The following is a 13,854-nucleotide window of genomic DNA, read 5'->3' as shown; positions in this document are numbered from 1 at the left end:
CTTGGACCGAGCATTAGCTAGAGCTCGCCTGTAGAACACCTAAGAAGGGCCATGGCCCGCTATGCACATGTGATGTGCTGGTTACTTTTAGGTCCTTGAACACATGGCTCTCTTCTTCGTGTTTCTTCCTAATTTTTGTTCATGATATTATCTTTTTCTTGTTTTCGACTGGTTTCTTGTGGTTTTTTTTTTGCATTCCATTTTTTCTTGATTTATTTTTATTATCTTTGCCTCTTTGTTTATTCCCCTCTTTGTTGTTGTTGTTGTTTTTTTTCCACATTTTTCTCTTTCTTTATTTGCTGTGAATTTCTTCTTACTTATTTTACTTTTTCAATTAGAACATAACATTACACATGACTTTTTTAAACACATAATGTACACATTTTCAATAAACGATGTATATTTTTTAACACAATGAACTTTATTTTGTATATGATGAGGATTTTCTTAAATACAGGATAACTAATTTCAAGTGTGTTTTATGTTTTACGTCATAAATGATTATTTTCCAAAATTATGTGAATATATTTTTAAATGTGAGAATACTTTAATAACTACAGGGACATATTCCGAAATATATGAACATCTTTGTAAATACATGAAATTTCTTTTTGAATACATGATTTTTTTTATGTACTAAATAATTTTTTTAAATGGGTGAATCCTATTTGAAAGTACAAGAACATTTTATTTAGAATATTCAAACAATTTTCAGATGTATTAGATATTTTGAAACGAGTAAGCACTTTTTTAATAAAAACTATTTCTGTCGGATGTCGCAGAGACTATCGTATGGCGTCGTAGCACTGTCTGTGGCCTTCAGTGCTGCTGCGATGGAGCATCACCGGGTGGCGTGGTGAAGCAATGGAGCAACGTCGGGGTCGTCGGTGCTACGACGGAGTATTACCGAGCGGGAAGGTGCAGCGACGCGAGCTGCTATATAGGCAAAACTTTAGTCCCGGTTTATGTCTAAAACCCGGACTAATGTCCTACCCTTTAGTCCCGGCTCCTGCCACCAATCGGGACTAAAGATCCCAGCCGAACTGGCATAGATGACTGCCGAGGCCCGGCCGGCGTCCGAGCCTCTCAAACCGGGATTGATACTTTGATACGTTCAGGATTTGTTCATTCTGAAAATAATAAGCACGCACGCGCGCGCCCGGAACGGGTCTGGTTCGGCTGCTTTGGCGAATAAGCATGCATGCATGCATACATGATCCAATCGCTCGCGCATCCGAAGCGGATCCAGCGACGACAAGACGCGCACATGCATTCCATTTTACGTTCGAATTGCTGCATTCCATCTTCGGGTCGTAGTCGATAGTACGTAGGGCCGATCATACATACAACTCCTATCCATATAAGCTAAGCCTAAGCTAGCTACGTACCCAGCTAGGCAAGGCAAGCAGCTAGCAAGCCAGGGTTACACGCACGATCCATCCATCTCGTGCCCTAGCTACTGCGTACCTAGCTAGCTCTGCGATGGCCGACGGCAAGCTGGATCCTCCCGCCGGCTACGCCTTCGACCCAGCCGAGCACGAGCTGATCACCAAGTTCCTCCGCCCACGGATCGCCGACGCCTCCTTCGCCAGCCGCCTCATCCACGAGTTCGACGCCTACTCCGCCGCCCCCGGCGACCTCGTCGAGATGTATCAACACGCGCAAGGAACGGACAAGGGCGACGGGAAAGGGGGCGTCTGGTACTTCTTCACCCCTGCCCGTCGTCACCAGACCAAAGGCGGCCGCGGTGGCGGGAGGCGGCAGCGCGGCGTGGCCGACGCCGGCGAGGGTTACTACTGGCACTCGGAGAAGGGCGGGATCCCCGTGCTAGACAACCAAGGTAAACTCGTAGGCCATAGACGAAACCTCAGCTACGTCAAGAAGTTGCCGGGAGAGAAAGAGAGGATCAGGATCGGCTGGTGCATGAACGAGTACAGCGATGACAAGCAAGACGGCTTGGTGCTCTGCAAGGTCTGCGTGTCTCGTCACAGGAGCGAGACCACATACGACGAGGTAATCAATGCTCCCGGTTCCAAGAAAAGGAAGGCCGCCGACGTCCAGCACCCGGATGCTCCACGTCCCCAAACCCCACGACGCCAGGAACCGCCGATCGTCCAACAACCCGGGATGCTTCACGAGTATGGGCGCTGGTTCATGTCCGACGAAGGCGAGACATTGTTGCCGCCCGGAGTAGTGGACGACGGCAGCGTGGATCCAGGCGGGTTCTTCACCGCCGACATGCTTCAAGATTTTCCCAAGCTCCATGACGCTGTGGTGGCGCAGGGGTTCTTGCCCGGCAAACTCGACGGCGAAGTCCAAGAAGGCACTAGCGCTGCAGAGGATGAAGACGACGCCTTCAGGTGCACGTTAGATGAGCTGCTCGGCTTGTGCGACGACACGACTGTGGCATGCCCTACATTGTGATGGCCGAATGTACCATGGAAGACCGCGACATCTGCAGCCAGGAGATGTTTCAGGATATAGAAGCTAGTGTAGCTCAATGGTCTACTTGCTAGTCTAGCTTTGATGTATGTGGTGATTAAGAAGAAAGATGTTGCTAATTGTACTGGTGATGAGCAAGGCAGCAATTCATGTGCAGATTAATTGATTATTATTTTTATATGTTGACTTTCGATCTTCTTAAGCTTGAAGACATCTTTGCTAGTTAATAGAGCATGCATGGACGATGAGATCAGCCCTCTTTGATGCAAGCAATGCATTCGATGATGAAAAACAAAGCCTGGATGATCTATCATGCATGATGCTTGCGTAGTGCTAGGCCTTTCCATTTCGCTAGTTAACTCAATGCACTCTCGTGCATATATAAGCAAATGCTAATTTTCTACCATGTCGTTTTCGCCTGTCTCTCTGCATGTGCGTGGTCTCGAAAAGCATAAAGATTGCTTGTTTGGTTAATTGTCTGGATAGATGAGTCGATGCAATCAAAACATACTCACTGTGAGCATGTACAATCTAAGACAGCCTTATCATATACACCATCTTTTACAATAGGTAGAATTGCCTTATCTTATTACCAAGAGATCATCTTTTAGCGAAGACAAGGTACTCTTATTTATTTCTCCTCGAACTCGACAATTATCCTAAGTGACATTGCTAAGACCACACCACCACTATGCCCGAACTTAGGACATATACCATATGTGCATCACCTTCTTCACATCTGATTACCCATGCATATGTGTCCATGTTGAAAATAATCTTGATGATACACATAATTAGATCCCCCTCCCGCGAGCGTCGCGGAGGGGAAACCCTAGCCGCCAACCCCCGGGCCCCCCCTCCCCCCACCTCTCCCCTCGCCGCCGCCGGCTCGCGCGGAAGGGCGAAGCCCTGTCTGCGTCGGCGGCGGCAGGGCCTGTCTTCCCCTGCTCCAACGGTGGCTGGCGCGGGCCGGCAAGGTCGAGCGGCGTCGTGGCGCTAGCAGTGGGTGCAGTGGCGGGCGGCGAGGCCGGTGCCTGGCCGCGTGGGCGGCGTGCCGGTGACGGACATGCAGCTGGCTCCGGGGGTCTTCCCGTTGGCCCCTTGAGCGGGATCTGAAGTGATGGCCTCCTCCCCTGTGCTTCTTCCTGCCCCGCCCGTCTGCATTGCCGGCATCCGTATGCCTGGCTCTGGCAGTCGGTTGGGGAGGGAGGGTTGGATGGGCATGGACCGGGGGAAACCCTTGGCTGGCTGCTGTGGCCACGATGTCGGCGGCACTTCGGCGTCGTTCTCCTCTGGTGGCGGCATCAAGGTCCTTCCCTCACCCTCTACCTCCGTGACCTGGGCGAAAGCCCAAACTCTATGGTTGGGTGGTGATGACGCACCGGTGCCATTATTCTTCTTGAAGGAACCACCTTTGCTCGACGGAGGGGCGGTCGAGGCTTCGGTGCATGTGGGGGGGGGGGGGGCAGTCTTCTTGAGCGATGTTCCTGCCCGGCTGCTTTCGGTTGACGTTGATCCGGCAGTGGCGGTGGCGATGTATGGGGTGTGGCGCTGCAACGGGAGGTGGACGTGTGTTGTCTTCTCCCCGGCTTTCGTTGGTTTCGGCCTTCCGCTTGGGGTGAGCGGCTTTACCTGCCAACGGCGTGGCGTCCTACGGTCCGAGATGAGAGGGCAGGGGGCCTTCTTCGGAGGTAGAGACAACTAGTTGATCGACCATGGGCCTCGGTGGAGTTGACGGAGCGTGGCCTCCTCCGACTGCGAGTCACTGCTATGTCTTTGTCGCGTCGTGTGCAGGATCGGGTTCACCGAGGGCCTCGGTGCTCAGGCTTGCTTGTTGCATTCGACGCTCGTTTGTTGCTCGTCCGGTGTCTTGTATCTTTAACGTTCTTGCTCTTTTCTTTTCCCTTTGTTGTATGGCCGGTTGTATGCTTGGAGTGTTGCTTTATAATATGAAGCGGGGGAAACCCTTTATCATCAAAATAATCTTGATTAAAACTTCTCTGTAATTAATAATCTTAATTATATGGTTCTCGGCATGGATGGTGCTATGTATCACCTATAGCAAGCGGTCACTACCTTTCCTAGCTATGCCTATATCTCTGCTTGTGTTTATTTTCTTTTATTATAGAAAAAAATTCTAAACTATGGTAGGTCAAAATTTCATTTTGCCCATTTGACAAAAACACACCTGAAAATGGTATCGTGTATTTAAGAAAATCAAAATATATCAAAAACAGTTCATTGTGTGTTATAAAAATGGTCACCGTATATTAAAAAATCATACATTGTGCAATTTAAAAGGTCATGTGTAATGTTCATTTTAAATGAACAGGAGAAATAAATAAATAATCAAAAGAAAAGTAAAAAATATAATAAATTGGAAAAAGAAGAGAAGAACAACGAACACAAGAAAAGAGGGTAACAGGAAAAGGATGAAATAATAAAAAAATAAAAGAGGGTAACAGGAAAAGGATGAAATAATAAAAATAAAGAAAGAAATAATTTAATACAAAACATAACCCAGAAGAAACAAGACACAAAAACCTCGCGGAAACAAGGAAAGGTAAAACCAGAAGCAAAGAAAAATATGGTGGGGGCAAGAAGAGAGCCACCCATTTCATGAACTGGAAAGAAAACCACCCCATCATAGCAGTTGCCCCTAGGGTCGTGATCCTTGTTGGTTGTTCTGCAGGCGAGTGCAAGCTAGTGCTCGGTATAAATGACATATAGCAGTTGCCCCTCGGTAGTGCGTTTGTTTTGTAGGCCTGTTGTCCCTCTCGCGGTGCACGCCGGAAGGAGGGATGAAGAAGAATTGCGTGTCGGTCCAATGTTCTGGAATGGTGCAAAACCATATGCTGTGGTGGCGGGTAGGGTAGACGTCAACATGTTTATATAGTGCGAGTCGGGTAGGTCATGGGAGTAAACCCCACTTTAAAGTTGGTAATAGCTCCACGATCCAAAAGAATCGAAAACTCATTAATTTTCCCGAGTAGCAAAAATATAGACAACATGCATAGGGGCATCCCCAAGCCCTAGCCACATCCACTTGCACCCTCTTCGCGCCACCGGCCCGAGCCCATCCACGTCTCTCCCTCTCCGCCCCACCCTTCCCTCACGGTATAGTTTCGCTATGGCCCGGCAAAGCAAGACGTATGCTATGCTAACGTTGGAGCATCGGTTCCAGATTCAGGAGGAGAACGAGGCGCGCCGCCCACATCATAGTCGGCCTGCCTTCGGACTCGCCGGATCTGGAGGAGAAGAATCAGAAGGAGGAAGAGGGGCATCAGCCGATTGCTATGGAATTGGTGAATCCAGAGGAGTACGTGGGGCCTCCGGAGGAGTACGCGGGGCCTCCGGAGGAGGACAGTGCGGAGTAGCTGCAGGACGAGTTAGCGCTGACTACGGGTTCAACATGGAGGACGCCATGGAGGAGTTCGCTGGCGCCCGAGCAACAGATATGGCGCAGCAGCAGGCAATCCTGGAGTCCATGTAGGATGAGGCCTATGTCAAAGCATACTGATAGTTCATTCGATGGGAACGGGCGGTGACCGGCACGCTTTTTGCCGAACTTGACGCGGAGGCGGAGGCCGACGCGGAGGAGCCGCAGGAGCCGGAGTTGCGGTTATTGCCCAAGTACCCGGAGCCAGACACATATACACCAAATGCTTGATTATCATTTTTCAAATACTTATTCAACATTTTATTCAAATGCATGATTAGCATTTTTATATACATGGTAAAGAAATTCATTTTTAATACATGATCAACAATTTTTCTACACACGTTCAAAAAATTTCTGAATGCTACATCAACATTTTTAAATACTTGTTCAACATTTTTCAAATGTTTTTTTTGAGTGTTTTTTGTAATATATATATTTAGAATATTTTAAATTATAAACACACATCTAAAAATAAAACAAAAACAAAAAAGGCTTCGGCCTGCAGCATGCGTGGGCTGGCCCATCTCGCTCGCCCCTTCAGCGAGTCGGAAGATCGACTCGCTGAAGATGGGTTCTCATATTCAGCACGTAGGGCGTGTGCGGGCGGGCACACGCGCACGCCCCATGCTCCCCCGTGCGAACAACTGGGCCGACCCATATTTGCTCCTTTCCGGTTTTAGGAAAACATTCAATTTTTTATTATCACAATCAAATTTTGGTCATTATATTTTAAAAATGTTCATGAACTTTTATAATGTATTCGACATATTCAAAAAAAATTCAAATTTGTTCATCGAACTCAAAAAAATGTCATCATATCCAAAAAATGTTCATGAGCTTTAAAAAATGTTCATTGAATTCTAATAATGTTATCGAGTACAAAATTTGTTCATCAGATTAAAAAAATGTTCATTGAATTTAAGTTTTGTTCGTCAACGCACAGATTTTTGAAATCACCTTTTGAATCGGTGAACATTTTTTGAATCAGTGAATATTTTTGTGAAATTAATGAATATTTTTTTAATTCACGATTTTGTTTCAATATGCAAACATGTTTTTTCAAATCATGAACATTCTTTAAATTATGAACATCTTATTATTTCTGGAACATTTTTCAAAAATTTACTTTTTTGAAATATGGAAATTGTTTTAAAGAAGAAAAATTAAAAACAGAAAAAAGATAAAAGATAAAAAAATGAAATAGAAAAACTGGGGCGTACAACCCCGCTCATGGGCCGGTCGAATAGGGGCAGGCGGGAGGAGAGGTGGTGCGCTGGCATGTTCGCCAACGCCTCACGCACCAAATAGGAGATCCCGAAGGCAAGATATAGGGGCGCCCAGTTTCCCTTCCACTACTAGGAGAAACCTTATAGATAGAATCTAAGCAATAGCACGGTCTAAGGTAGCGGCGCTACTGCTACTTAGTAGTAGCGCGGGGTAACAACCAGCGCTACAGTTAGTACTGTAGCAGTAACGCGGGACAACCAGGAAGCACTACTGCTAAGTGGTCCCAACGCCACCCTACCAGGGCTACCCGTAGTAGTAGCGCAGCCTGCAAATCCCACGCTAGCTACTGCTAAAATTATAGCAGTAGCGCAAGCCTACAACCCACCGCTACTGCTATGTTGTGCACTGTGCCAGCAGGTGGGCCCCACTTAGCAGCAGAGCTGGCCGCTGACCCGCGCTACTGCTATTGGCCTTAGCAGTAGCGCGCTCCCGGGACCAGCGCTACTGCTAATGCCACCTTATCCAACTCCCCGCGCCCGACCTTCTCCCTCCCCTCACTCCTCATTGCCTCACTCTGCCTCCCTCCCACCGTCGCCACTGCATTGTCGTCGTCCTCCCTCCTCCTTCCTCGATATATGCCGCGACCCTCCTCCCTCCTCCTCCCACCGCCCTCCTCCCTCCTCCCGGCCGCGCCCTCTTCCCTCTCCTCCAGCCACCCTACTCCTTTCTCCTCCTCTCTCTCTTCCCTCCTCCTCCTCACTCCTCCCTCCTCCCACCTCTCCTCTATGCTATAGAAATGTTAGACAATTTTTTAGGTATTATGTTGTTATAGAAAATTTAAGTAGTTTCGTTATAGAAAGTACTATGAATGTTGAGGTATAGTGTTGTTATAGAAAATGTTAGTAGTTCCGTTATAAAAACATTTAGTATTAATTTAGGTATAGAAATTTCAAAATTTTACTAATTTTGTTCATAGGTTTGGATGTAGTTGATGCCTAGTGAATTGTGAGAGAGAGAGAGAGATAGACCTAATGAAATGAAATGGTTTTGCAAAAAAATGAAATGTTATGCTTGTTGTCAAAACTAAACCACTGAAATGCAATGAGCATACCAAGTTTGAAATTTTCTATATAAATGCTCATGCGTGGCGCATGGGTATATCGCCGACGAGCCGGTCGATGACACCCGAAAGATCACTGACGACACCCGCATCCTCGACAACCATCGTCTATAGTGAGTAAACATGTATATCTAGTGTTGTGTACTAGTGTTTCTCAAATATGATGGAGATATAGACATGTGATATGTGGTGTTGTGTACTAGTAGTGCTGTCACACATGAATATTTGGAAAATGAAGTATATGTGCTTGCCCAAGTGGCCTATGTTTGGAGGGAGCACCTCTGAGTGGCCTATGTTTTGCCGAAGTGTTGATTAATTTTCGTTCCCGCAAATTTCGGGCGCTCGATATATCCCTTTTAGCAAAGGTCATGCTGGATTTTTCTGTGAATTATTGCATGGCTTGTGCTAGAATGTAGGAAATATCGAGTGCCTTGGATTTGCCAGAAAGAGAATTAAACGGCATTTTGGGTTGGCTTTAAGTCTGTCGGGGTTCCATACATGACAGTCAAAAAAAACTGAGGGAAAGTGTCCACCATATATGAGAGAAGAAGAATGTCGACTGTTGTCATGGGGGTCGCTCTTCCTCTTCTTTCTTGTGATAGACCTTTTGGTAATGCATGGGAAGGAAGAGAAGAGCGACCATCACCGACGGTCGAAAAATAAATGATAGAGAGTGTCCACCATATATGAGAGAAGAAGAATCTGACTGTTGTCGTGAGGGGAGCTTCTTCATTTGAAGGTGCTAGAAATTTTGGTGCAATGCACTTTCAAATGAATGTAGGAGCTTCCATCACCGACGGTCGCAAATGTCAGAGGGGAAGAATCCCGATTGTTGTCGTGGGGGATCGCTTCTCCTTCATTCCCGTCTGCTAGACAATTTGGTGTAATGCACTCGGGGACGAACGAGGAGCAACCATCACTAACGGTCAAATATATCAGAGAGGGAGTGCCGACCATACACACCACATAAGATGAGTGTTTTCAGGGAAGAATCGACAGACCGAAAGTCAACCCGTGATGAATAATAATGATCTAATTTAGTTTTTGTAGTACATATATTGAATTTCAGAAGTTTAATCTTTGAATTATGAACATAAGAAATGTTTGAGGACAATAGGATCCCTGAGTGTGACTACTGCGACAACGGCTGGGGTCTGTGCGACATGCCTTGATACGTCTCCATCGTTTCTATAACTTTTGATTGTTTCATGCCAATATTCTATAACTTTTATATACTTTTGGCAACTTTTTATGTTATTTTTGGGACTAAGATATTGATCCAGTGCCTAGTGCCAGTTCCCGTTTGTTGCATGTTTTTTGCTTCACAGAAAATCCATATCAAACGGAGTCCAAATGCGATAAAAATTTATGGAGATTGTTTTTGGAATATATGTGATTTTGGGGAAAAAGAATCCACGTGAGACAATGTCCGAGGGGCCCACAAGCCCTAGGGGTGCGCCCCCTACCCTGGGCGCGCCTGGGAGGCTTGTGGCCACCCGTAAGGTGGTTTGTGCCCTTCTTCGGCCGCAAGAAAGATAATATCTAGATAAAATCTTGTTAAAATTTCAGCCCAATCGGAGTTACGAATCTCCGGGAATTTAAGAAATGGTGAAAGGCCAGAAAACAGGGTCGCGGAACAGAAGAGAAACAGAGAGATAGATCAAATATCAGAGGGGCTCCCGCCCCTCCGCGCCATGGAGGCGAAGGACCATAGGGGAACCCCTTCTCCCATCTAGGGGGGAGGCCAAGGAAGAAGAAGAAGGAGGGGGCTCTCTCCCTCTCTCTCCCGATGGCGCCGGAATGCCGCTGGGGCCATCATCGTGACGGCGATCTACACCAACAACTTCGCCGCAGTCATCACCAACTCTCTCCCCGCTATGCAGCGGTGTAACACCTCTTCTCCCCGCTGTAATCTCTACTTAAACATGGTGCTCAACTCTATATATTATTTCCCAATGATGTATGGCTATCCTATGATGTTTGAGTAGATCTGTTTTGTCCTATGGGTTAATTGATGATCGTGATTGATTTGAGTTGTATGTTTTATTATTGGTGTTGTCCTACGGTGCTCTCCGTGTCGCGCAAGCGTGAGGGATCCCCGCTGTAGGGTTTGAAATATGTTCATGATTCGCTTATGGTGGGTGGCGTGAGTGACAGAAGCACAGACCCGAGTAAGTAGGTTGTTTGCGTATGGCAGTAAAGAGGACTTGATAATTTAATGCGATGGTTGGGTTTTACTTTAATGATCTTTAGTAGTTCCGGACGCTTGCTAGAGTTCCAATCATAAGTGCATATGATCCAATCAGAGAAAGTATGCTTGGAATTTATGTCGGAGATATGATTATACTTTTTGCTCTAGGATGAAGGCTCCACACCTTCCCTTTTCATGTAAATTTAATGATAATGAAACATTGGCTTCTTATGCTAGTGTTATATATGATTACTACGATGTGGAATTGCTTTTAAGGGTGCTTATGAAATTGAATCTTTGTTTGAAAAGTGTGAAAATTTTGATGATGCTATTTACAGACCTGAAAATTATGCTATACTTAAATATTGCTATGAGAATTATAAATATAATGCCGATATTAATGAGTTATTTAGAAAGTTTCCGTTGTCCAAAAGAGACTAATATTTTGCAGGAATCTATGGAAGAAGAAATTGATGACACTGTGAGCTCATTAGATGAAAAAGATGACGAGGAGTGCAAAGAACAAAAGGAGGAAGAGCGGATTAGCTACCCGTGCCCACCTTCTAATGAGAGTAACTCTTCAACTCATACATTGTTTAATCTCCCTTTGTGCTTACCGAAGGATGAATGCTAGGATGATTAATATGATCCCTTAGTTCATTTGAATTATCCCTTTTTGATGAACTTGATACTTTCTATGCCTGTGGCCATGATGCCAATATGAATTATGCTTATGGAGATTAACTTGCTATAGTTCCTGATGTTACGAATGAAATTGTTGCTATTGCACCCACGCATGATAGTCCTATTATCTTTTTGAATTCTCCCAACTACTCTATATCGGAGAAGTTTGCGCTTATTAAGAATTATATTGATGGGTTGTGTTCTACTATTGCACATCATGATTTTGATAGATATAATATGCATGTGCTTGCTGCTCCTACTTGCAAAAATTGCAAGAAACTCTTTATACTATGCATTAGCCTTTACTTGATGTGCATGAATTGTTCTATTATGACATGTTGATGCATAGGAAGAGAGTTAGACTTCGATGTTGCATGATATATGTTTGATTGTTCTCAATACTAAATTACAAATCATTGTTAATTAAAATTGTCTTTGATATACCTTGGGATCCGGGTGGATCCATTACTTGAGCACTATATGCCTAGCTTAATGGCTTTAATGAAAGCGCTGCCAGGGAGACAACCCGGAAGTTTTAGATTGTCATTTTATTCTGTTGTGTGCTTTTATAAAGTTTAAAAACAAAAAATATAGAGGGAAACTTAAAACTTTTCAAAAAGGAAAGTGAAAGTAAGAAAGACGAGCACCGTTGAAGTGGGGGAGCTCCTTGAACTTTGTTCATGCCCATGGAAACTTTGCAAATCTTGAATTACAGAAACTTTTCAATAAAAATAATTATCCCCTTGTACAAATCCATTATATTATAAAAATAATGTGCCAAGATTTGCCTTTAGGATGTCTAGATTGCTTGTTTGGTATGTGCAGTGCAAAAACAGAAACTTTAGCTGTAATGCATGAATTTACATTTTTTACCGGAACGTTAAAAGTTTCTGAAATTTTTAAACTGTACTTCTATACAATTTTTTTATTTTTTCCTAATTTTGCAGAATTTTTGGAGTTACAGAAGTATGGTAGATGTTCAGATTGCTACAGACTGTCCTGTTTAAGACAGATTCTGTTTTTGATGCATTATTTTGCTAGTTTTGATGAAACTATCGATTTTATAGGTGGTATAAGTTGATACGTCTCCAACGTATCTATAATTTTTTATTGTTCCATGCTATTATATTATCTGTTTTGGAAGTTTTATATGCATTAATATGTTATTTTATCTTATTTTTGGGACTAACATATTAACCTAGAGCCCAGTGACAGTTTCTGTTTCTTCCTTGTTTTAGAGTTTCGTAGAATACTAAATGGAGTCCAAACAGAATGAAACTTTCGAGATGATTTTTCTTGGACCAGAAGACATCCAAAGGACTTGGAGTACACGTCAGGGAAGCCACGAGGCGGTCACAAGGACGGAGGGCGAGCCCACAGAGGTAGGGCGCGCCCCCCACCCTTGTGGGCCCCTCGTGACTCCACCGACCTATTTCTTTCACCTATATATTCTCAAATATTCCAAAACCTACCAGGAGAGCCATGAAAACACTTTTTCACCGTCGCAATCTTCTGTACCCGTGAGATCCTATCTAGGAGCCTTTTTCGGCGTCCTGCTGGAGGGGGATTCGACCACGAAGGGCTTCTACATCAACACCATTGCCTCTCCGATGAACCGTGAGTAGTTTACCTCAGACCTACGGGTCCATAGCTAGTAGCTAGATAGCTTCTTATCTCTCTTTGATTCTCAATACCATGTTCTCGTCGATGTTCTTGGAGATCTATCCGATGTAATACTATTTTGCGGTGTGTTTGCCGAGATCCGATGAATTGTGGATTTATGATTGGTTTATCTATGAATATTATTTGAACCTTTTCTGAATTCTTATATGCATGATTTTATATCTTTGCAAGTCTCTTCGAACTATCGATTTGGTTTGGCCAACTAGATTGGTTTTTCTAGCAATGGGAGAAGTGCTTAGCTTTGGATTCAATCTTGCGGTGCTCGAACCCAGTGACAGAAGGGGAACCAACACGTATTGTATTGTTGCCATCGAGGATAACAAGATGGGGTTTACATCATATTGCTTGAGTTTATACAGCTACATCGTCTCATCTTACTTCATGTGTTACTCTGTTCTATGAACTTAATACTCTAGATGCATGCTGGATAGCGGTCGATGTGTGGAGTAATAGTAGTAGATGCATGCTACCTCTTGAGCACTGCGTTGGTTTTCCCTTGAAGAGGAAAGGGTGATGCAGTAAAGCAGTGTAAGTATTTCCCTCAGTTTTTGAGAACCAAGGTATCAATCCAGTAGGAGGCCATGCACGAGTCCCTCGCACCTACACAAACAAATAAAATCCTCGCGACCAACACGATAAAGGGGTTGTCAATCCCTTCACGTTCACTTGCGAAAGTGAGATCTGATAGATATGATAAGACAATATTTTTGGTATTTTTATGATAAAGATGCAAAGTAAAGAAAGCAAAATAAAAACGGTAATAGAAATAGCTAAGTGTTGGAAGATTAATATGATGGAGAATATACCCGGGGGCCATAGGTTTCACTAGTGGCTTCTCTCAAGAGCATAAGTATTACGGTGGGTGAACAAATTACTGTTGAGCAATTGACAGAATTGAGCATAGTTATGAGAATATCTAGGTATGATCATGTATATAGGCATCACGTCTATGACAAGTAGACCGACTCCTGCCTGCATCTACCACTATTACTCCACACATCGACCGTTATCCAACATGCATCTAGAGTATTAAGTTCATAAGAACAGAGTAACGCTTTAAGTAAG

General features: G+C 44.4%; 1 protein-coding gene across 1 annotated transcript; it reads left to right on the top strand.

The window, feature by feature from the left end:
* Positions 1-1,482: 1,482 nt before the first annotated feature.
* On the top strand, positions 1,483-2,424 carry LOC147977178 (uncharacterized). Its single transcript, XM_087519913.1, has one exon. The coding sequence runs from the start codon at positions 1,483-1,485 to the stop codon at positions 2,422-2,424; it is 942 nt and encodes a 313-aa protein (XP_087376039.1).
* The last annotated feature ends 11,430 nt before the right edge of the window (positions 2,425-13,854 follow it).

Source organism: Triticum urartu, chromosome 4A (genome assembly GCF_056163025.1).
Source record: "Triticum urartu cultivar PI428250 chromosome 4A, HENAU_Tu73, whole genome shotgun sequence".
NCBI classification, from domain to species: domain Eukaryota; kingdom Viridiplantae; phylum Streptophyta; class Magnoliopsida; order Poales; family Poaceae; genus Triticum; species Triticum urartu.
Note: the sequence above shows the minus strand (reverse complement) of the source record. Positions and strands in the feature narration are given on the sequence as shown.